The 25,677-nt window shown below is 36.5% G+C and overlaps 1 protein-coding gene and 1 long non-coding RNA gene across 7 annotated transcripts in view; one reads left to right on the forward strand and one right to left on the reverse strand.

Moving 5' to 3' along the window:
• Positions 1-25,254, forward strand: part of XPO4 (exportin 4) — a 121,986-nt gene extending 96,732 nt beyond the window's left edge. For all 6 annotated transcript variants that reach the window (XM_077868433.1, XM_077868428.1, XM_077868430.1 and 3 more), the window contains 10 exons: positions 3,744-3,903; positions 4,352-4,521; positions 5,562-5,736; positions 8,800-9,093; positions 10,379-10,559; positions 15,130-15,248; positions 16,721-16,851; positions 17,500-17,617; positions 18,032-18,124; positions 20,460-25,254. In XM_077868433.1, coding sequence (XP_077724559.1) covers positions 3,744-3,903; positions 4,352-4,521; positions 5,562-5,736; positions 8,800-9,093; positions 10,379-10,559; positions 15,130-15,248; positions 16,721-16,851; positions 17,500-17,617; positions 18,032-18,124; positions 20,460-20,657 — 1,639 coding nt within the window. In that variant the 3' untranslated portion in view covers positions 20,658-25,254. The remainder of the gene's footprint in view (positions 1-3,743; positions 3,904-4,351; positions 4,522-5,561; positions 5,737-8,799; positions 9,094-10,378; positions 10,560-15,129; positions 15,249-16,720; positions 16,852-17,499; positions 17,618-18,031; positions 18,125-20,459) is intronic.
• The window catches only part of LOC144295853 (uncharacterized), a 68,966-nt gene that overhangs the window by 8,603 nt on the left and 34,686 nt on the right, over positions 1-25,677 (reverse strand). The window lies entirely within an intron of this gene.

Here is a 25,677-nt window from a genome sequence, read left to right on the forward strand (position 1 = left end):
ATTTTATTCTCATTTGAAATAAAATATCAGTGCTCTGTTGAAAAAGTTTTCTTTTGGGGGTTACTATAGGCATTAGGTTAGGTGCTTGTAGAAATCATTGCATTTGCTTTGGCTTGATTCATGGTAAATATTAATTTCAAAGGCAGTTCATTTCAGGATGCTGTTGTACTATATTCCTTTGTCACATTTCTTGCCTGGGCAGTACCATCAGGAATGCTTTCCTTGTATTTTCAGTGCTTTTTCAATTTTTGCCAGTCTCAGGTATCAGTGTGGGAGCAAAACATTTTTGTATCTGAGAGCACAGACTATGGAGGGTTGAGGTGAGGGTTGGAAAACAAAAATTACCTTTTTTTAAAATCTAAAGAATTAACGTGAAAGTATGGGAGACTGTGAGTGCTATCTGAAATATAAAGTATGCTTAGAGAGCATACTTAAGAAATTAAAATAGGGGCAGCCCGGGTGGCTCAGCAGTTTAGCGCAGCCTTCAGCCCAGGGCCTGATCCTGGAGACCCAGGGTCGAGTCCCATGTCAGATTCCCTGCATGGAGCCTGCTTCTCCCTCTGCCTGTGTCTCTGCCTCTCTCTCTTTCTCTCTGTGTCTCTCATGAATAAATAAATAAAATCTTAAAAAAAAAATTAAAATAGGATTAGAAATTGGAACTATCAACAATTTAAAAATATTTTGAATGTAACATTGTATGTCAACTACACTGTAATGAAAAAAAATTTATGTCTTTATCAGCTGTTTTTTCAGTTCCCCTGTGTGCCAGGATCTGAGAATATACAGTTCCCCTGTGTGCCAGGATCTGAGAATATAATAGAAGTCTGTTAAGAGTGATAGAGGAACACCTAGGTTTACCTATCCTGTTGGCAGGGGAAGGATCAGGGGGTGCTTTTGGAAAAGATAGCATTTAAACTGACAGTTGAGGGGGATGAATAAGGAGTTTGCAACATACAGCAGAAGGTGAAGAGTATTCCAGGCAGTGACAATAGCATAGGCAGAGGTCTGGAAGTGAGAGTGTGGCTTAAAGCAAGGGAAGTTTGGTGTTGCTCACATGTAAATGGTAGAAAAGATTGGAAGTAGGGAGGTGAACTGATCAAACTATAGTAGTAGAATTACACAGTGGAAGATGGATTTAAAGGATGACGAGGCAGGTTAGGAAGCATTTTCATCAGCAAGTAAGGACAGAAAGAGGCGGATGTTTTTTTCAGAGGTAACCCCATGGGATTTTGCCCACTGCTGGGGTGGGGCGGTGAAGATCTAAGAGCTAAGGGGGCCGAAGCTTTATCTGCCTGTAAAATGCCTGTGCTACTCTTCTTTACCTTGCTTCCACTTTATAAAAGAAAAGCAAAATTTCTCACTCATTCTGAACCTTATTGTAATGTATAGGCAAGTATGTAAAAATGTACAGGGTGCCAAATAAAAGGACAGTTTCAAATAGTATGGTGTTGGGAGTGAATGACTGAGTAATGGATAACCAGTAATTTTGTAAGTCAGGAAGTTTTTCACCTCTTTGCATTAAATGACATTGAAGAAATCAAGTTGTCATTTAACAGATTATTAAAAATAATTTTTGGTGGTAGATCTCTGGTTTTTGGCATAGAACTTGGAAGAAGTTCAAAAATTGAGGAACCCTGTTATTTTAAAAATGCTTTCCATTTATGTTTTCTCAGTATTTCTATTTAAACAAAAACGGAATCCAATCAAATTATGCTCAACTGTCTCATTCTAGCAATAAGTAATATTTTTTCACAGATACATGAGCTAATTTGGAAAAACAAAATCTTGCTACATTAATTTCATTGACAAATGTATAAAATTTTATGTTTAATAATTTATTTAAATTTGCATTATATTTTGCTTAATTGTGTACTAATAAGTATTGCAATGATAGATAATCCAAAAGATGTTTTAAAACAGTCTTCTGATCACTGGGAATTTGTATAATTATGTTTCAATAACTAGACACACTTGTTTCAAAGAATTATATAGTGTTATCAATAAATGAATATTAAAATGTATAATCTGTGGGGGAATGAATTTGAAATAAAAAAATTTTTTAAGGAGAAAAACAATGTAAAGTTTCCAACTGTTAAAGAAAAACTTGTTTATTTTTCAAATGGATGATGGTGGGTATCAGAACACTGATAATTAAATTCCTGTGCATAAACTTAGAAAGTTATTAAAATTATTTAATTCAAATTTTACTACGCTGCAAGTTTTATCATTTAAAACTATTCATTCGGGCAGCCCGGGTGGCTCAGTGGTTTAGCATAGCCTTCAGCCCAGGGCGTGATCCTGGAGACCCGGTATCGAGTCCCATGTCGGGCTCCCTGCATGGAGCCTGCTTCTCCCTCTGCTTGTGTCTCTGCCTCTCTCTCTCTGTGTCTCTTATGAATAAATAAATAAATAATTTAAAAAAAAAAATAAATAAATAAAACTATTCATTCTTATGGGAAAAATCTGATATATCAACTTAACTGTATTGTGAGGTCATAGTCATTTTTTGTTCACATCTACTCTAAAATAATTCTTGAAAATTTGAGCACTGGTGATATAGGGAGTGTGTAATATATAGGGAAAAAAGATGTTCTGGGGATAGAAACTTAAAAACCACCTGTTTGATACAAGGGAAGAAGTTATTTCAAAAAGACAGAGTGCTAAATAATAGTACTTTCAAGACATCCAGTTGGATAAAGAGCTGAAAGATAAGATTTTGTTACAAGGAGATAATTTCAGTCATCTTGATAGCAATAAGGAAAAGTAGCAGAAGCCAAACTCCAGATGATTAGAATCCCTGTCTGGCATGGATGTCCATAAAATGGTGTTAAAATGAATTCTTTCAATTACATCTTTTCTTCCTCTGCCTTTTAGCTAAAGTCAAGTTAAATCTATATCACTTCTGATTATGTTCTCTCCTACTCCCACCCCCAGAACAAAGACTTTTTAACTTAACTGCATATCATGCTCTGTTATCAACACCACAGAGCCCAATGAATCATTGGGATGCCTGGGTGACTCAGTGGTTGAGCATCTGGCCTCTGGCTCAGAGCGTGATCCCAGAGTCCTGAGATCAAGTCCCACATCAGGTTCCTTGGATGGAGCTTGCTTCTCCCTGTGTCTCTCTCTGCCTCTCTCTGTGTCTCTCATGAATAAATAAACAAAATCTTCTAAAAAAAAAAAGAAGAAGTAGTGTAGGAGAGGACAGTATACACTTACATAGATAATTTTTTCAGCAAGTTTTTATTTTAAAATACCATTAAGAATCAAGTTTGTTAGGAAGTATATAGGACTTTCAGATTTAGGGATAAGATTCAATATTCAGGGCATTCTGGATAAATCAATTTCCAAATCTTCTACCATAAAATGACAAATGTATGAAAACTGCTAACCATGGGAGTTTTGAGTAGTGACAAAGTGCTGAATAACATAACATTTACTCTGAACTTTTAATTTTGTGTCTTCATTTTGATTGTGAAAAACATCTGTAGATGGTAATGCTGAGACTTGGAAATGCAATACAGTATCCGCAGAAGGTTGTATGTGTGACTTCTTTTTCTTGTTTCCTACTTCCTCAAAGGTCAGAAGTAAAATGGGACATTTGTCTACCACTGTGTTGATGAAAATTTCAAGTATAGTCTGGCCCAAATTCAGAGAGTTGAAAAACAGGAAAAGGACTTTTAAGAAAAAATGTGATTAAACAGTCAATAAATAAATAAATGACTTCTTTTTTATACCTACAGGTTGTTATCTGCCGTTCTAAGAGTTTCAGAAGTTGAATCTCGAGCAATAAGAGCAGATCTCACTCATCTACTAAGCCCTCAAATGGGCAAAGATATTGTTTGGTTTCTAAAACGCTGGGCAAAGACTTATCTCCTGGTGGATGAGAAACTATATGATCAGGTCAGAATGTAAAACTGACTTTGTTTGGATTTATGATGACACTTATGGAAATGAGAACATTTTAAACATTTTTCTTGGTGATTTTCTCATCAAAATGGAACTAAGAGCTGGACATCTTCCACTTTAAGGAGAACTGGCATGCAATCACATTAGATTTTTTTTTAGATCACATTAATTTATAAATTATTGGGAATGAATTAATTTATGTTCTTTGTATTTGGTGTAAATACCATTAAGTATGTTAATATGACTGTAACGTTGACAGAAAAATTGCATTGGAAGATGTAAGTGGATTGAGGATGTCCTTTTTGGACATTAACAGAAATGAATACATTTATAAAATGTGAAATAAGTAGTACTTATTTAGATGCTGATTTTAGTGATTTTTATGTAGATTTCTTTTGAAGCTGGTCTTTCTGACCTTAAAAATTTGATTTTCTCTCTTAAGATAAGTCTACCATTCAGTACAGCATTTGGAGCAGATACAGAAGGTTCTCAGTGGATTATTGGCTACCTCTTACAAAAGGTCATCAGTAACCTCTCAGTGTGGAGTAGTGAGCAGGACCTTGCAAATGACACTGTGCAGCTCCTTGTCACTTTGGTGGAAAGAAGAGAAAGGTAAGCTGATCATAGGAAGCAGGCTGTGTGTGTGTGTGTGTGTGTGTGTGTGTGTGTAGTCTTTTAAGTGGCAGTTATGTGGTTCTATGGTCCAGATAGTCCCTGCATTTTGGAGCAGTGTACTTAAAAAAAAAATCATATTATTGCTTTAAACGCAAATAGAGCTTTCCCTCATTACAATTGAGGATTGTGTTGACTATTTGAGGATTTGGCATTAAAGAATCTTAAAAGAAACATACATGTTTAATTCAGTAATTTATAGTTTTTTTTTAAAGATTTATTTATTTGTTTGTTTATTTATTTATTTTGGGGGGGGCGGGGGGGAGAGGGAGAGGCAGAGACACAGGAGGAGGGAGAAGCAGGCTCTATGCCAGGAGCCTGATGTGGGACTCGATCCTGGGACTCCAGGATCACGCCCTGGGCCAAAGGCAGGCACTAAACCGCTGAGCCACCCAGGGATCCCCAGTAATTTATAGTTTTAAAAACACTTTAATACAGAATAATCTTTTAGTTTTCCCAGGTATCCTATTATTCCTTTTTTTTCTCTATTCCATTTTTAAGATGAGAAGAACTGATAATTATTTTGCAAGTTAAGAGCTTTTAGTGTTTTCTACAGCAAACTCTGAAAATGTTACTCATTTTTCTCATTATACAGGAATGTGATTGTTACTACTCCTGGCATTTGGCTATTATTTATTGAGTTCTAATTTACTAGGTATTGTTCCAAGCATTTTATATATAATATTTTATTTAATCATAATATCAATCTTAACCATGAGAGTTAGGTCTGTTTTTACTGTTGTTACCCCTTTTTTTACAAATCTGGAAACGAAATAAGAGACAGTAAATAAATTTTACATTGTCAAACAGCTGATGGGATTTGAGCACAAACTTGTATGACTCCAAATTCTATACCAAGTTGACTATATTGTACTTCAAAAATTAAATTCATTTACCTTCCTTTTTTTTTTTTTTTTTTTTTACTTAGTATACATACAATGTAAGTAACACATCTTATGTTTTGTTGTTTCTGTCTGTAGGGCAAACTTAGTTATTCAGTGTGAAAACTGGTGGAACTTAGCTAAGCAGTTTGCAAGCCGAAGCCCACCTCTGAATTTCTTGTCAAGTCCTGTGCAGAGGACACTGATGAAGGCTCTTGTCTTAGGAGGTTTTGCACATATGGACACAGAAACCAAGCAGCAGTATTGGACGGAGGTAACAGTTCCCTTTATTTTGATTGCACCCTCTTATGTCTTATCCTGTGTGTTGCTATAAAATACTCTTTGGAGACATAAACATTTCAGTCATACCTTTCCGATGCTTTTCCCTTATAATGAGTAGGTTGAATTATTTTACAAATATTATCAGTCATTCTGTAGTTGGCACATTTTTGCCCACAACTCAAATGAGAGCCTAAGGAATCAGTGAAATATCCCCTTGTCTTGAATAAAGAGATGCAGATTAACCACTGTATTAGTTTGCTAGGACTGCTGTAACAAAATACCACAAACTTAGTGACATAAACAACACAAAATTATTGTCTTAAGAGTTCTGTAGACTAGAAGTCCAGGATCAAGGTGTTGGTAGGGTTGGTTCCATTTGAAGGCTGTGAGGGATAAGCTGTTCCAAGACTCTCCCCCAAATTTCTAGTGGTTTGTTGGCAGTCTTTGGCATTCCTTAGGTTGTAGAAGCATCATCATAATCTGTCTTTATCTTCACATAATATTCTCCATGTGTGCATGTCTGTAAAGATACCTACCAGTCATACTGAATTAGAGGCCCATCCTAATGACCTTTTCTCTTTTTTTAAGATTTTATTTATTTATTCATGAGAGACAGAGAGAGGCAGAGACATAGGCAGAGGGAGAAGCAGGCTCCACGCAGGGAGCCTGATGCGGGACTCCATCCCAGGTCTCCAGGATCATGCCCTGGGCCGAAGGCAGGTGCCAAACCGCTGTGCCACCCAGGTGTCTCATCTAATTACCTATTCTTAATTTAATTATATCTGCAACAATCCTGTTTCCAAATAAGGTCACATTCTCAGGTAGTACGGACTTGGACTTCAACATATTAATTTGAGGGGGACATAATTCAATACCACTGTGGACCCATTGCCTTACGTAAGTTAGCTTTGAATCAGGAACCAAGAGTTATTGTATGTAAGTGAATGGCCTGTAGTTCTTGTGACTAGAATGCTGTTAATGTCTGAGAAGGGAACAGAGTAACAGAATTAGGTATTCATCTGTGACTTCAGGCCAGAGTTTAAATAATTATATTGTCATATGTATAGCTTTAAATAGAATTAGGATATCTTCATGAATATGCATATTCACTCAGGACAGGACTGATTATCTGAACTTATGTTCTATGCTAAGAGGAGTTGGAAAAAGATATCAGCTATATTTTGGGCTTGAACCTGAAGAACAGAGGTTGGCAAATTGGAGCCCATAGACCAAATCTAGCCTGCTGTCTCTTTATAAATAAAGTTTTATTGAAACAGTCATGTCCAGTTGTTTACATTTTATCTCTGGCTGCATCTGTACTACAGTGCAATTGTAATTGGATAGTTGAGCCAGAGATGACATGTTCTGTAAAGTCTATATTTACTCTCTGGCCCTTTGGAGACTTAAATTCCATCTTTGGGGTGTTTGGGCAGTTAGTGAATTGGGAAGAGGATGAAAGTGACAGAATTCTGTGAATGGCATTGACTAAGTCATGTTCTCTGATTCATGGTTTTTGGAACCTAAATTACTTCAGGAAGTGGTTTAACTTACACATGTTGTAAAGTGATTATTACAAGAAGTTTAGTCATCTCATACAATAAAAAGAAAAAATTTTTCTTGTGATGAGAACTCTGAGGATCTATTCTTTTAATCGTTTGCTTTCCTGTATATCATAGAGCAGTGTTAACTTTGGTCTTCATGTTGTACATCACACTTCTAGTACTTACTTATCTTACAACTGGAAGTTTGTACCTTTCAACTACCTTACTCAAATTTCCCCTACCACCCCTATTTTCCATCTCTAGTAGCTACAAATCTTTTTCTTTCTTTTTTTTTTAAATCTTTCTTTTTAAAGATTTATTTATTTATTCATTCATACATTCATTCATTCATTCATTCATAGAGACACAGAGAGAGAGACAGACAGACACAGGCAGAAGGAGAAGCAGGCTCCATGCAGGGAGCCTGACGTGGGACTGTATCCCAGGTTTCCAGGATCACGCCCTGGGCTGCAGGCAGCGCTAAACCTCTGCGCCACCGAGGCTGCCCACAAATCTTTTTCTGAGTTGGGATTTTTTTGTTTTCTTATTTCATTTTATTAAAATTCCTCGTATAAGATCATATGGTATTTGTCTTTCTTTGTCTAAGTACTTAACATATACCCTCAAGGTTCATCCATGTGGTTGCAATGATAGGATTTTCTCATTTTTTTGGCTATATATTCCATTGCTTATGTACCACAACTTCTTTATCCATTCATCCATTGATGGACACTCAGGTTGTTTCCATGTCTTGGCCATTGTAAATAATGCTGCCATGAATGTGGGGTACAGATGTTTTCCCAAATTATTGTTTTTGTTTCCTTTGGATATATTGCCAGAAGTGAAATTACTGGGTCATATGATAATTCTGCTTTTAATTTTTTCATGGTCCTCCATACTGTTTTCCATAATGGCTGCACCACTTTACAATCCCTACCAGTAGTGCACTGGGATCCCCTTTTCTCCACATTCTTGCCAGCATGTATCTCTTGTCCTTTTGATGCTAGCCATTTTAAAAGGCATGCGGTTTTGATATCAATTTCCCTAATGACTAGTGAACTATGTGTTATTTCTTTATGTAGACCAGAAGTTACAATGATCCTCAGAATGAGGAATATAGGGGCGTCTGAGTGCTCAGTTGAGCATCCAGCCCTTAGTTTTGCTCAGGTCATGATCTCAGGATTGTGTGATCAAGCCCCTCATCAGGCTTAATGCTAGGTGTGGAGCCTGCTTAAAATTTGCTCTCCCTCTCCCCCACCATGCACTTGTAAGTTCACATGCTCATTCTCTCTCTCTCTCTCTCTCTCTCTCAAATAAATCTTTAAAATGGGGACTCAGATATTGTTCCCATTATCTGGGAATGTGGTTCAGATATTGTTTTCAGTGCTTTTTCTGCCTCCAGTAATTAGAAATGCTTTAGAAAGTGGAATATTTATTCAAGTCGAAGAAATAAAGTTGAAATAAATGAAGCATGTGAATTAAATATTTAGAAAATTTATGCTTTACTTTGATAGGTTCTTCAGCCACTTCAGCAGCGATTCTTAAGAGTGATAAATCAAGAAAACTTCCAGCAGATGTGTCAGCAAGAGGAAGTCAAACAGGAAATCACTGCCACACTGGAGGCCCTGTGTGGCATTGCTGAGGCTACCCAGATTGACAATGTAGCAATTCTTTTTAATTTTTTGATGGACTTCCTTACCAATTGTATTGGATTGATGGAAGTTTACAAAAATACACCAGAAACTGTCAATCTCATAATAGAAGTTTTTGTTGAAGTTGCACATAAACAGATATGCTATCTTGGAGAGGTAAGCATTTTCTAATTTTATCCTTTTAGGATTAGAACTCCTTAAAGTACAACAAAATAACAGATACTTTACTTTAAATTTAATGATTATTATCTGAAATAATACTTTTGTGCCTCCAGAAGAGTTTCCAAAAAGACTTCAGAACTTTTCAGAAGAACTCAGAATTCAGAGGGAGGCTTATTGAAGGAATATAAAGTCTTGGCCTAATACTGTTAATAATCAGTAATTTTTTGAGATATAATGTTATTCAAATTCTTCCAAATGAGGAATGTTTGATAAGACAGATGGTAGAAAAATTTAATCAACTTCTGTCTCTTGAAACTATAAGGCTTAAAATTTTAAATGGCAGTTTGTATCTTTGCTTTATAAATCAGATGGATATTTAGACACTGAATTCTTTTACAATCAGGATGCAAAGTGCATATTTAATCCTATTTAGAAATTACTTAGCTTTTTTAAAACTGCTTTAAAAAATATAATTGTAATTGCCTACAGATTAACATAAATCTTGTTTTGAACCATTTCATATGGGTTCCTGATTTGTAATTTTTTGTTAGATCAGAGGTACCTGCTCAAAAGTAAGGTTTTATTTTTTAAATATTACAAATGTAATCACAGATGCATAACTGAGAAGGCGAGCCATTGCCATTTATTCTGATGTTTAAGACCACTGTTTGGTACTCTGTGCTTTTATTTTTGCAAGTTAAACAATGTTAAATTTTGAAACAATAAATGTTATACAAGAAGTTAATAAACAGCAGAAGTAAAACATTTCTGTTGCCAAAATCTTCTCTCTCTAGTGTGTATTAATTACCAAATGAACAAAAAGTGGTTGTCAAATTTTGTTAGGAAACTGCTAATTTTTGGGCAGCCTCGGTGGCGCAGCAGTTTAGCACCGCCTGCAGCCCAGGGCATGATCCTGGAGACCCGGGATTGAGTCCCATGTTGGGCTCCTGCATGGAGCCTGCTTCTCCCTCTGCCTGTGTCTCTGCCTCTCCCTCCCTCCTTCTCTCTCTCTCTCTTTCTCTCTCACATGAAAAAATGAATAAAAATCTTAATAAAAAAAGGAAACTGCTAATTTTCAAAATGTAACTGTAATCTTTAATATATGGTTTTTCATTTTTCTTTATGTTTTATAGTAGCTTAAAACAAGTATTTGACCTGTTGGGACTCAGAGTAAACTTATTAGATTATAGATTATAATTTTAAATTTCTTTTTTAGGGTTTATATTTTTTCCCAACTAAGTTCTATTTAGTAGTGTAATTTATGCACATTCTTTTACAGTCCAAAGCAATGAACCTATATGAAGCCTGCCTTACTTTGCTGCAAGTATATTCTAAGAATAATTTAGGGCGGCAAAGAATAGATGTTACAGCTGAGGAAGAGCAATACCAAGACCTGCTTCTCATTATGGAACTTCTTACTAACCTTCTCTCAAAAGAATTCATAGATTTCAGTGATACAGGTAAGATGTAGTGTGATGGTTATGGTTTTAAACTTTGTTTTTATTGTCTTTTTTTACAGTAAAGGAATGTTGTTTGTTTGTTTTAAACTTTCTTTTCTTAAAAAATTTTTTTTTAGATTTTATTTATTTATTTATTTATTTATTTATTTATTTATTTATTGAGAGAGAGAGAGAGAGAGAGAGAGAGAGAATGGCTGGGACACAGGCAGAGGGAGAAGCAGGCTCCATGCAGGGAACCCGACATGGGACCCGATCCCGGATCTCCAGGATCACACCCCAGGCTGCAGGCAGCGCTAAACCGCTGCACCACCAGGGCTGCCTGAATGTTGTTGTTTTTAAGATTTATTTATTTATTCATGAAGGACACAGAGAGAGGGAGGAGCAGGCTCCCTGTGGGGAACCTGATGCAGGACTCCATCCCAGGACCCCGGGATCATTTCCTGAGCCAAAGGCAGATGCTCAACCACTGAGCCACCCAGGCATCCCCAAAGGAATGTTTTTAAGTGAAGTTTTATGAGGAAGTTCAATTTACAAAATCATGAAAGTCAGTCTCTTTGGTTGAGTGAAGGTAGGACCAACATTCCTTTCCTGCTTGGCTCTTGTCTAATAAGAATAATAGTAATCATACCTTCCATCTATTAGGTTCTTAAAAATGCCAATCACTGTTCATATTACAGTGGCAAGAAATAGGTTTCGTTGTTATACTCATTTTATAGTGAGGAAACACACAGAGAAAATCATGTTACTTGCCCACAGATCTATAGCAAGTAAATTGTAGGACAGATATTTACATCCCAGCATCTGAATGAGATCCCAGGGGCCAGTCTTTTCTGAGTTACACTTTATTGACTAAATCACTCCTCTCTCTCCTCTGAGGTAGCTACCCACGAAAACTGTAGCATTTTCCAGATTGCAGCTTGGTTGGGAACCTTGTTGGGATGGGAAACATTGAACTCTGGAGCTGACAGGCCACACTTGGGAAGACCTAACTTAGTTAGCTTTCCTTCACTTTTTCTGACTATTAAAGTGCCTGTTAAAGGGCACCATAATAAATACCTTTTGAAATGTCTTAAAGATTAGCTACAGGGACACCTGGGTGGCTCAGTGGTCGAGTGTCTGCCTTCAGTTCAGGGTGTGGTCCTGGGATTGAGTCCCACATCGGGCTCCCCTCAGGGAACCTGCTTCTCCCTCTGCTTATGTTTCTGCTTCTCTCTCTCTGTCTCTCAAGAATAAATAAATAAAATCTTTAAAAATTAGCTACAAAGTATCATTATGCCTAGCATTGTTCCTGGCAACCAGTAGGTAAAAAAACGTTGTTACTATAGGCAAGAACTTTATTAGTAATTGAAATATCATTTATTTTACATAGTTTTACTTCATGTGCCTATTAACCCACTGGCAACCATGCCTTAAGCCACAAGTGATCTTGTTTTCTAAGAGAAAAATGAATCCTATCTAGAGCCTCCTTTCAAATGTTGTGCAGACACTTTTGACTTCCTTATAAGATTCTCTGAGTTGGGTCCTGTTATGTTCCACTTTTCCCCACTACTTGAGATTCTTCTTTCTGTTTCCTATATTGGGTTATTTTCCTTATTCACTAAAAATAGTTTTTTGCAATGTCTGCCCTCCCCTAGGCACTACCAGTGTTACAGTACAGAGGGCTTACCCTCCTTCACAGTTAACTAGGGGTACCTAGGAGAGATGGTTTCAAAAGCTCCGTCCTTCATGTTCCCTCAGTGAATTCTTTCTACACCAAAACCTCAGCTGCCCCTCTTTTTCTAGGCCCAGCCTCTCACCAAGTGTCATTCCCATGTTTTCTGATTTGTTCAGGTTGATGCTTCTCCATCCAGGAGTTCTTAACCTTTTCTAGAGCACATGTGCCTTTAAAATCTGAAGTAGTTACTGAGCCATTCCCTTAAAAAAGTGTATGTTACACCACCCTCAGAGTTTTTTGCAAGGCTTTTAGTTGAGTTCTGAACTCTTAGGAACTCAGCTGTATACTTTCCAGGGCTATAACGACCCAGGTCAAGAACCCTGTACTCTGAGAAGTCTGACTCAAAGTTAAGAGCTTGTCTTAAAAGGGATGGGAAGAGCCGTTAAAGGTTATGAATAAGGAAAAACATCCCTGTCAAGGTCGTGGTGCAATTTGCAGCTCTAAGAACACATTGTATAGTTGAATGGCAAGTTTTCACAATAAAAAGGCAAAAAGATTGAAGTCATAATAGAACATTAAGAAGAGAAATTGAGGGCAGCCCCGGTGGCGCAGCAGTTTAGTGCCACCTGCAGCCCAGGGTGTATGATTCTGGAGACCCGGGTTCAAATCCCACATCGGGCTCCCTGCATGGAGCCTGCTTCTCCCTCTACCTGTGTCTCTGCCTCTCTTTCTCTCTCTCTCTGAATGAATGAATGAATGAATGAATGAATGAATAAATAAATAAATAAATATAATCTTAAAAAAAAGAAGAAGAAGAAAAGAAATTGAGGCTAAAATGCTCAGGATTTGAAAGTACAAACAGGGGTAAAAGAGAATAAAATGAGGGAGAATGGGGAAAACTAAAATAAGAGTAGATAAGGTTAAAAATTGGAAGAATGAAGATAATTAAAATAGAAAATGATAAAGAAACAGCAGTACCTGTTAAAATAGATGGCAGCAAGGAAGGTGATTTATTTTTAAAGTAAAGATAATTGAGATAAAATAGAAAATACTTTAAATATTATGAAATGCAATTAACATAGTAGGTGGAAGATTAAAAGCATAAGTGGAAATGGGCCTCTGCTCTACATTCTTGAATTCTTAGGAGAGCTTGTGGCTTGAGAGCTGAGTCCCACAAAGCACAAGGCAGGACCTTCTGTATAGGCCTGAGAGCACTATCTTTTAGGAGCAAGCCCTGAGAGCTGGGTGAGAGCTCCAAAACCCATTTCCCAGGGCTCCAGAATAGGCTTCCTGATTGATGCAATCCAGGTTTACCAGTGCCCAGCTTCAGAACATGAGATTCTTCCAGCTGGAACAGAAACTCTTGAGGAAGAAGTTCACAAGCTGAAAAAGTTATTTTTAAGTAGAAATGCTTTTTTACCTGATTTTATCTTTTTTTGTTTTAAAAGTAATTTGCTCTTAATAGAAAAATTTTAAAGTGCAGAGATAGAAAAATGTCCTCCATACTGTGACATAATATAGAATCAAGTGTAAATGGCATTTTGGTTATTTTGTATAATTTTGTGCTCATACTCTAAATATAATTTGATATTCTGCCCCTTTTTTTGTTAATGTGTTGTTATTAGCCTTTTCCTTGTCATTGAAATTTTTTATGACCTTTGATGGCTGCATGGTATCCCACATTTTGGGATTTAACCTGATTCCCTAATAGTGGAGATTTGGAATATTTATGATTTTACTGTTATAAATGGTGATATAACAATCTCTTCTGTGGACAGATCTCTGTCTGAATTTCTGATTATATCTTTAGTACAGACAGTGCTCAAGAGACTCTCTTACTGTGTTACTTTTGAGGGTAGCTGTTAAACTTTATCCTCACCAGCATTTAAAAGTTATCATTTAAAAGTCATTTCTAATTTAATGAATCAGAAGTAGTATCTTAAAAATTTGCATTGTTTCATTAATGAGCAGAATGAACTGTATTTCATTGGGCTTCTGGTTTTGTTAGATGTTTGTGGATTTTGCTCACTCCAACTATTTAGGTCTTAGGAGAATTCTTAATTTATAAGCATTTTTTTTTAAATTTTTATTTATTTATGATAGTCACACAGAGAGAGAGAGAGAGAGAGGCAGAGACACGGGCAGAGGGAGAAGCAGGCTCCATGCACCGGGAGCCCGACGTGGGATTCGATCCCGGGTCTCCGGGATCACGCCCTGGGCCAAAGGCAGGCGCTAAACCGCTGCGCCACCCAGGGATCCCTATAAGCATTTTTTATGGATGCAAGATAATAACCCATTTTTAGCTATTTTCTTTTTTTTTGTAACATTTTAATTTCTGTGTTTTCCCCCACTGCTTTACAGCATAGAAAGATGTCACATATCTAAGATAAAATAAATATTACTATGGAAATTGTTTAACTTACAGTGTAGTATATCAGAGGAATAGATTTTACTTTGTAAATCATTGTAGAATAATAATATAAACACAGAATATCTACATCAGGTACTCAGAGATCCTAAAAAGTAAAATACAAAAGGATGACCCAGGGTAAGACTGACCAGATGTCCACTCAGATTTATTTTGGGTTAAGGGTTTGAGTGTAATTTATCTATCTCTTTATTAATATTGCAATTCTAAGACCTTTCTTTCTTTCTTTTTCTTTCTTTCTTTCCTTTCCTTTCCTTTCCTTTCCTTTCCTTTCCTTTCCTTTCCTTTCCTTTCCTTTCCTTCTTTTCTTTTCTTTTCTTTTCTTTTCTTTTCTTTTCTTTTCTTTTCTTTTCTTTTTTTCTTTTCTTTTCTTTTCTTTTCTTTTCTCCCTTTCCTTTCTCTTTCTTTCTCTTTCTCTTTCTCTTTCTCTTTCTCTTTCTCTTTCTCTTTCTCTTTCTTTTTTTCTTTCTTCTCTTTTTTTTAAATAGATGAAGTGTTCAGAGGACATGAGCCAGGGCAAGCAGCAAACAGGTCTGTGTCCGCAGCTGATGTGGTTTTATATGGAGTGAACCTAATTCTGCCCCTGATGTCACAAGATCTTTTGAAGGTAATTAAAGACAGCGAATATGAACATCCAAAATGTGTGTGTTTGGAGTTAAAAGATGTTTTAGACAAGAATATATCTCTGATTTAATTAAGAGGGTATAAGTACCTGCTTAACTGTTGAGCACACATGAAAACTAGAATTTAGGTTCTGATTGTGTGTCATTCGCACTCATGCATGCAGCTTGGTACACAGCTCATGCCCTCCTTTAATCCTGCTCCAGTATCTTATGTTCACTGATAATTAGTGACAGAGAAAGACTGATTCTTTTAGAAACTTAGTTCTAATGTTGGCAGTTTTGATTCCCTCATCATTTATCATTAAGCAAATTAAGTTGTGTGTTTGGGTGTATTCCACTGATACTTTTGAACATCATTCCTAAATTTGAGGGATTGATCAATAGAAGGCATTTTCTAGCCACCCCAGGTAGAAATGGGATTGTACAAAACCAAGACTAAAACAGTTTTTACGTTTATGTACATTCTGGTGACCTTGTGTCTTGGCTTGCCCAGTTAGTGTTGAGGATGTGGAGGGAGTGAGGCTGCCCATTCTTCCTCCTTTAAGTACCACAAGGGAGGAGAATCTGTCTTGTGAGTTGTCACAGAGTGTAAGACGGGACAAAGATAGAGATGATGAGGAAATTGGAAATACATGTGTGCCTTTGTGGAGCTCTCACACAAGGTAGAGTGGGAGAGGGAAAGAGAAGTTGGTCGTGGGAGGGGAGGAGATAGAGGTTGAGAAGTAGTTGGAAAAGTAGGAGGTGTTGCCCGATTCCAATGGAATGGGCTGGGATCACATGCTTCTTTGTTGAGAAATGTTCTTTGGAGAGGAGTCTGAGGACCCATGAGCTGATAGTCATGTACCACCAATGGTATGGGGAAGTGTAGTAAGCTGTCTGTTGCTTTGCTGGTAGGGTTTTTTGGTTTGGTTTGGGGGTTTTTCCTCATCAAATAGACCATTAAACAGTTAGATGTGTATTCAGTAAGGTTAAAGTGTAGATTGCCTACTTTCTACTTCAGTTTTCAGGACTCTGAAACCAGCTTTTGGAAGTGTGAAGGAGTGAATATTCTATTCTGTACATAATCTTAACAATTTGTATTACCTTTTGGTATTTTTCTAACATGATGGAATGCAAATAAACACATTTGCAAAATTTTAATCATAGATCATTTAATAATTTGAAATTTGGCTGCTTTGTTTGCTTTTTCAAGGTAAACAGATTATCTGGAATTGGCTGTAGCTTTTATTAACTGTCCAGAAGATAATTGTTTCTACTATGTATTACCCTTGTATTACAAAAATATTCCCTCTATTATAACTTCTTTTCATATTTAATTTGGTCTTCATGTTTTCTATATCTTGAATAAGTTTTAAGAAATCATAAAGTTTATTGGTTGTTACTTTATTTTACTGCATTAATGAAAATAGAAATTAAATACCAGTAAGCATCTAAATATTTAATATTTCTTTTTCAGTTTCCAACCCTTTGTAATCAGTACTACAAATTAATTACATTTATCTGTGAGATTTTTCCTGAAAAAATACCACAGCTTCCTGAAGATCTTTTTAAAAGTCTGATGTACTCTCTAGAACTAGGAATGACATCATATCCTTTAAATGAACATCATTGTCATTTGTCATGTGGGGAGAAAGATCTTACCTAAAGTAAAATTTTTTTTAATTTGGATTTTTAATTATTCTTTTGTGGTTTCATTTTATTTTATTTTATTTTTTATTTTTTTAAAGATTTTATTTATTTATTCACAAGAGACACAGAGAGGCAGAGACACAGGCAGAGGGAGAAACAGGCTCCATGCAGGAAGCCCGACACGGGACTCAATCTGGGTCTCCAGGATCACGCCCTGGGCCAAAGGCGGCGCCAAACTGCTGAGCCACCTGGGCTGCCCTCATTTTATTTTTAAGAAAGCAGTCATCTCTCTAACTGCTGTAGTTCTGTTTGTTAGTTTGCCTCATCTCTCCTTTCACCAATCTCAAGGCGTTTGGTGCTTGGTCCCAAAGTCATTCATTAAGAGCCCCAATTAATAATATACTGTTGGTGAGTCTCTGATCTTAGAGAATAGTCAATCATGTGTTCATGATCAGAAACACTGGAAACCTTTCTCACATAATGCTGTATTGCACACTAATCTACTCACTTCTCTATATTCAGTCCTAGAATTTGATAATAGCTATAACTTTTTAATCTTTTATAAGTCAAATTATATCTAGTTTGTTCCTTGACCTTCGTGATCAGAATGAGTTCGGAAGTTTGCCAGCTTTGCCTGGAAGCTTTGACACCATTAGCTGAACAGTGTGCTAAAGCACAAGAAACAGATTCACCACTTTTTCTAGCAACACGGCACTTTCTTAAGGTAAGATGTTTGGGTGGTAAGCTGTGAAACCATCTGCTTAAATAAGTATGGTCAGTGCATGCAAATCTTCATTCAAATGAGGAAATGCATCATTCATAAAACAGGAAATCGTTACTTTCTGTTCACTGCGCTTTGTGGAGATCAACTCCCTGGATACATTATTTTCCACTTTATTCTTGAAAACTGATGTAAAGGTAACAGGGAATTTGGTCATTTGATGATTACACATATCACAGCAAGGAGTAACATCTGTACATTATTGTTGGATTCTTAAAAACCTGTTTTCTTTAATTTTCAGATTTGTTAAATAAGAACAACTACCATACCTTTTTCTTTTTTGGGATGGGAAGGGGCTGGAATATTGTATTATCATTATATATTTTTATTTAGAGGTTTTATATTGTGTACTTTCAGCTGGTTTTTGATATGCTGGTTTTGCAAAAGCACAACACAGAGATGACCACTGCAGCAGGTGAAGCTTTCTACACGTTGGTGTGTTTGCATCAGGTACCAGACACAAGTCTCTTTGTGGGACTCTACCCCCCCCCCCTTTTTTTTAGCAAGGAGATTGTTCATGCAGAGTAATCTATTTCTTAGAGAATCAATGACTCGGTGCTTTAGTTCTGTTTCAGTGAGGCTATATTTCTTTACTTCCTGTTAGCTCTGACTTTTTCTATTTATTTGATCATCTATTTGTCAGTTAATAAAGACTGCTTTTCCTTACTACACTGTTAGGAATCATTCTTTGCATTGATTGTTGCCCTAACGCTTGTCCTTAAACAAGTGCTAGGAACCATGAATTGATGTGAAAGAATAGTAGTGACGTGGTTTCTGTCCTTGAGAAACTCATAGTTTTCTAAGGGAGACCAGATGAATGAAATGGGGACCCAGAGGAGTCGGCCATGGGAAAACATAGAAATCAACAATGTGTTAATTCTTATCATAATATGGAAAGTGTATTATTTCATATTACATTATGGAAAAGAGTATATTGTTTCATTTTATTTTGTTCAGCCTTTAGAGACTCTGAAGCACTCACTCACTGTTGGGGTGATATTATGGAAGAAAAGTTATGCTAGCTCACGTGTTCCCTCCCTATTCAGTAGATAAGGTACCCATCAGGTATATGAGTAGAATCATATTGGATCATCAGCTGCCTCAGTTTCCCAACACTCCTTTCCCCATTTTTTGTCTCTCTGCCCCCACCACCAAGCACATATAAACGTCCCAGCATGACTAAAAGTGATTGACTTCATTTTTATTAAAAAGCTTTTCTTCCTTACAGAGTCCATAGCATTTGCTGTGAGTGGCACTGAGGTTTTGATTTTAATTACGTTTTTAATAAAGAGACCTTTCATACTACTTAAAGACGGCCTTCCTATAGACTTCCTATACCATCTGTGCCCCAAGCTGAAGGTACTCTGGGACTTCAATTCTTACTGTCCTTTGTAGGTACAACTTTCTACAGATGGTGCCCATCTCAGGTCTGTGGCCTTTGGCTATCATTTGACTTCCTTTTTGCTTACTAGGAACAGAGGCTTCTTATTCCCATACATGTAAGCCATTGCATTCCAGTTGCCTTTTTTTAAAAAAGCATATTTACACATTGTAGAAAAGAGAGCAGGGTTTAGGTTTAACTAGTATAATATCTTGCTGGGTCTGGCCCCAGAGGGACTACCATTTCTTTTGAAGAGGGAAATTATTTGAGTTTATACTTAGTCCTCTGTGAGCAGGTCTGTCCCTTGGATAGAGCATTTAGGGTCGCCATCCTGGTTCCATGCTTGTGGGTCAGGGATGGCATGCTATGCCTTACTCTTCCTTTCTAAATAGAATTAACATTTCATTTCACCATTTTGGTTTATCATGATATCACAAGAAGTTAATGAAAAATAGTGTCCGAGCCACTTTTTTTTTTTTTTTTTTTCTTCAAGAGAGCTTATCTTGGAAATCTGTTTTGGTTGAGTGTCCCTTAACCCTGCACTTACTCCTCTATGTAAGGCTTTATTATAGAAGGCATTAAAATAGAAGCGCTACACATACACCCGCACCCCTAACCCCAGGTTCCTGTATTTCTTATGCTCCTTCTCCTGCCCTTTCTCCCAGAGCCACTGGGTCTATTACTAGCTTGGAGTTACATTTCCTCATTCAAAGTGTTCTACTTCCATCTTGAGAAAGGACTAAAATACACTCCTCCTGCTATACCACCTCCTCCCAAACAACTCCTGTCTGCCTTTGTGGGGATCTGCTATCCTCAGAACTGTGTTGACAGTATTTCTATATAAACCCCTGGGAAACTGTTGAAAGTCAGACTTAGGTTATATATAAAATGTAAAATAAAAATGAATAATGTGTTTGGGAAACAGAGAAGAGGCAACCCAACAAAGTTGATAACTAGCATGACTTCTGGAGCCATGCAGCCTAGATTCTTGCTTAAAAGCTGTACAATCTGGAACATACTACTTAATCTCACTATATGTAAGAACTTTCATCTGTGAAATAGTATAAACAATACCTACCTCATAAGATTGTTATAAAAAGTGAGTTACTAATATAAATGGCTGGAATACTACCTGAAATACAGTAAACTTGCACTAAATGTTAACGATTAAAAAGCGTTGTTGTGATCATTTCACAGTGTATTCAAATATGGAATTTTATGTTGTACACCTGAAACTAATATGTTATATGACAGCTACACCTTAATATAAAAGAAAAAGAGCTGTCAGACCCTGCCTTTCAGAATCCCACAGGCAGGATCCCACATCCCAGGACCTGATGTGATCTACTTGTGTGTCATTTGAGGAAGATAAATGTTCTTATGTGTACTTTATCTCTTCAATAGGCTGAATATTCTGAATTGGTTGAAACATTACTGTCAAGTCAACAAGACCCAGTTATTTACCAGAGATTAGCAGATGCCTTCAACAAGCTCACTGCAAGCAGCACTCCTCCTACTCTGGATCGGAAGCAGAAGATGGCCTTCCTAAAGAGTTTAGAAGAATTTATGGCAAATGTTGGTGGTCTCCTTTGTGTAAAATAAATAACAAAACTTTATGCTTAATTTAGATCCTTTCTGCAAAGTGCACTGAATTGCTAAAAGCTGACTTGAGTCTTGTCCTGTTCTTCAGTTCTTTGGCCATTTTGGATATCGGAGAGCCTGAAAGTCTAACGTGTAATGCAGTGAAACAGGAGAGGTCACCTTTGAATCAGCTTCTGCTGTTGGGTGTTAGCCACAATCTGTCATCTATGTCTTGTAGATTCTGAATGGTGATTTAAGATTTTCAATTCCATATATGTGCAAACAGATATGGGCACCATGAAATGCATATTCAGTGCCTTTCCCCCTTTATCAAATCGCTAGGTGGCTAGCCAAAGTTTAGAATTTTTGTTAAATTAAATATTAGATGGACATATACTCAGCATTGTTTCTCAGAATGTTGTCCACAGATCACCTGCATCACTCGAGGGGCTGGTTGAAAAGATAGATTCTTGGGCCTGAGTATAGATGCTCAGAGTCAGAATTTCTATGTGTTGGGCCTTGGAGTCTTCATTTTAATAAGCTCTTCCCCTCTGCCACCTCAAAAGTTTTGAATCAATGCAAAAGACATTGGACACTCCTAAGAGGTTTTGTGCTTTCAAACTTTTCCTCCCTTTGTTGATTGATCAGGTTTGTAATTCAGCAGGAGGAAGGAATGCCAGGTGTTTGTTGGACTCTTGTAGCACGTGCTCTCGCTCTTTCTTTTTTTGTAACATCAGCCTGGTGTTGCAGGTTTTGTGTAATACAGGTCTCTAATCATACTCTGATGACTGAACTTGAGGAAAATACGTGTATATTTTTGTTCCATAAAAAGAACTTTAGGAACTGTAGCCATTTCATTGCCTTAATTTTAACAAGAAAATACAAAAAAAAGAGCAGATTTGTTTTAGTAAGAAATCAAGTCTTGATGCTTCAGAGTTGGTTTAGGGTGTTAGCTGCTATGAACCTGGTGCCCTTTTGATTGTGTATTTATGTGGGTTTATGAATGAAATGAAAGGCTCATTCATATATAGTCTAATTTGAGTATGTTTCTCTTCAGCCATGTGGCCCATGGCTAATAATCTACTCTGAATGGCTTGCTTAAGCAATAACTATCTTAAAGGATGTGAATTACTGATTCATACAGACTATTATACATTGGGGCATTAGGGGCAATAATTAATGCTAGAGTGAACGTTCTCCTCATTTCACAGGAGCCATGTAAATTTAATTTAAGAGATTAAAAAATTCCTATTTAGATCCTCTAGTTTGATTTTTCTAATCAGGACTTTTGTACTGCTGCCATCAACCCCTTAATTCTGTGTACCAGTTTAAATTATGGAAATGAAAGCTAATTTATAAACTGTAGGCATATGAAACTCTGCCCACCGCAATGTCAGAAATCCCATGGCACAGTGACGGAGACTCTGGTGCAGGCACACTCTGTGCTTCCAAGGGATGGGCTTTCTCCTTCTGCTGTGTTCTTGACACCTATACACTCAACTACCCTTCAAATGTAGTGTTCATATAGGAATTGCATATGGTATATGCACCTCCAGACATAACGCTGTGCAAAACCTGGTATAACTTTGTGCTCCTAACAGTTACAGTTCACCAAACTGGAGCATCTAGATTACATCCCACCTGTGCATGTGATGTTACACACAAGTGAATGCAAAGCCGAGGGCCATAGCTTTTTGAGGAACATTACTCTTAATTCGATCACTGTTGAGTAACAGCTGAGGTGGAGCAAAAACATCTTAAAAGACAGCCGGGAAAAAGCTGCTGCTGCTCTTCATGACATATACGTAGTGTATGTTTAAAGACACTTCGAACAAGTGCATTTATTTTTAGATCTCTTCTTCTTCGCCCTTAACTTGTAGTCTGCTGTGGCATTGTTCTTGGTGTTTTGTTTCCCGGCTCTCTCACCCTTCCTCAGTATCTGTGAGCTGTGCATATCTGTATGTTCAGTACGTAGAGTCCCTTTGCCAAAGGACGCTAAAAGTATGCAACTGCTGGCCAGGACAAAACTATAATCAGATTGTTAAAAATGAAGGGGAGTAGGAAAGAAATGCCTTGGTAAATAAAAAGGCATCAGTATTTAGTAACTTTTCTCTAGACATAAATTTCTGCTGAATTGGCCCAAATGTCATTACACTATGCAATTTCATTAGGTCAGTTTCAATTAAAGCAAGATTTACTTTGGATTGGACCAAATAATACTTGGGTATCCCCAGAATGTTGATTAGTGGCAAACTGGGGTATAACCGCCACCACCATTTTCTGGGTAATGGGGATGCCACTTTAATTGCAACGGCTAAGACTTATTTTCTGAGTGTATGTGTATGTTTGCTTGATTTAATATTTGTTTAGTTTGGGTCTTTTGTTTTACTTTGTCCAGTTTTGTCTTTGGCTATGTTTATTGGCTCTTTGGATTTTGGATTTTTGTTTTAATGCTCTTGGCCCAGTGGATGTAAAGAACACTGGCTTCATTCTAGTAAGTTGACTTTTACTATTAAAACTAAGTTGTTAAAAGAGGTTTTTTTTTTTTTTTTTTTTTTTTTGTTAAAAGAGTTTTAAAAACAAAAACATTTGTGCCCCCCTTCTTATACATTAAAGGGACACTTTTGAGGATATGATTTTGAGAATTTTGTGTTTTACGAAATTTCTGTTCAGATATAGTATCTTTTAACTTCTAGTTTTCAGTTCATTCTTTATTATTAGACTTATTTCTTGTTTTATTTTCCTTGCACATTTGTTTCCAAAAAGCACAGTCTCTACAGAGTCCCAAGGCACAGTCAGTAAGGACTTGGTCCAAGTCAGTAAGGACTTGGTCCTTTCACAACTTGTATCCATGTAACGGTACATGTAACTGCATTCTTGTACCTCTGTGAAAAGGATTAGTTTTTATAGTCTTTCTGGGTGGGGGGTTGCCTGAGTAACTAAACTATTTGGCAGTATTTGACAGTGTCCTCAACACAGTTATCCGGGTATTTCTGCCTTGCCATCTCTGAATCTGTTGGAAGATGGGGGAACAGGGAGCATGTTAACATCACTGCATTGAGTTTTTTTGTTAACATGTAAAAAACAAAACAAAACTGCAATATTTTTAAAATTTTACGTATTTAGTCTTATTTCATTGTAAACCATGTATCTAATTATATACATTACTCTGTTCAGATATGATGGTTACTACCTTCTTTTTTTTTTTTTTTTTTTCAGTTTTCATTTCACAACCAAGCATCTCTATAACTTCCCCCCAGCCAGCAATATTTAACACTCCCTTACTGTCTTTGATTGAACTTCTTTTATCAGGATATCAAGTATTTGTCTTTTTAGTATCACCATATTTCTCATTTCTGTTAATACTTGTATGAATCCCTCAAGTATTGAAGGGAACTAGCTTTCATTTTCAAGGATTTCAGGTTTGAGAGTCCTAGTATTCAGTGTCAGTTAAATCTTTAAACTCTTCTGTCTGTTACAGTTCTACTTGTTTCTGTTGGCCACTTCTGTCATTAGAGGTGGTTGTCATTAGACCTTACTTAAGTTAGCTGTCTCTGACAGATAATTACCATTATTGGTTCCTGAATAAAATATTAGCTGTTAAGACAGAAGGGAACCTCAGAACTTCTTAGTGTTTTGTTTTGTTTTCTAAACAGAATAGGGAACTGTTTGGATATGAGTTTTTAACATAATTTTCTATAAATTCTTCTACAAAACAGCATAGCTGATTTGAGGATGTAATAAGGTTTTAAATTATTTAAAAATGTGAGTGGGTATGCTCTCATTTGGTAAAACACTGCATTTAAGAATTCTTTAAAAAGTAATTTCCTAAAATTAAAAAAAATGTCCAAATTAGGTATATTGCTGAGCTCAAATTAATTTGAAGTGCCCTGGCTAAAGCTGAACTTTAAATATTTAAATTTAGTTGTGAGAAGTGTGAAATATTCTTGACTGTTGATAATGGAAACCCATGACATACTTAGCCAAAGAATATATTTGGTTCAGGTAAAGATATAAACCTAATACTGAGTATCCATTCTTTTTTTTTTTTTTTAAAGAGGATGGATGAAATCATGTTTCTGGCCTATAGCTCTACTTTGGAAAGACTGGAATATTGTATGACAGCTTCAGTGGTGATTGGGAGGTACAGCTGGTACATTAGACTCCCTGAGACTCACACCAAAAAACATCTTCTTTCACCTCACCCACTGGGGTTTGCTTTCACTTACTTATTCCAGGCCTTCCCACCAGTGGAGAGATTTTTTTTTTTTTCTTTTCAGTCTATATTCTTAGGCCTCTTAGCTATTAGGAGCTATCAAATGTGTACTAATAGCTATTTTCCTAGCCTGAAATTAAAAATACTGCATCCGCACTATGTACCTGATGGGGATCTGACCTCAAGTGTGTTCTGAGCCCAGGCTTCCTGGTGTGGTGTCTTTGTTACCACATAAAATTATGACAAATTGCAAATACTGGTATTGTGATTTGGTTCTCTGTACAAAGAAAGAAGCTCCATGCAGTGAGTTTGTGGTTTAATGGTCACAAAATGTTAGCACTGCTACCATTCAGCACGTGTAAAATTTTTTAAATTTATAAATATTAAAATTTTAAACTTACACTGACTTTTCAGTTTTTTTTAAGAGACCCAGGGATGAGTATACTGTTTAAATATTTACCTCTATTAACATTACTAATAAAGGTATAAAATTGCATTTAATTTTTCAAAAGATGCTACAGTATGATTTTAGGAAATAAATCAAGGCTATGTATTGAGCCAGTTACAAGCTGAATATCACATTGATAAAATTTTATTTGTATTTTTTAAATCCATAAATGGGACTTAAATGTGTCTTTTCACTAAATATTTTTATTACATTTTTGTTTTGACCATGTGTGATTTGTTCATGGGTATTTAGCTAGACTATTTTATGAAGCTTATTGAAATGGTGCTAGTTCATTTACAATCATAGGACATTTGACACTGGGGATATTACACAATCATAAAATAATTTTAGATAAAAAAACATGAAACATATCTGTA

This window comes from Canis aureus, chromosome 24 (assembly GCF_053574225.1).
Source record: "Canis aureus isolate CA01 chromosome 24, VMU_Caureus_v.1.0, whole genome shotgun sequence".
Classification (NCBI taxonomy): Eukaryota; Metazoa; Chordata; class Mammalia; order Carnivora; family Canidae; genus Canis; species Canis aureus.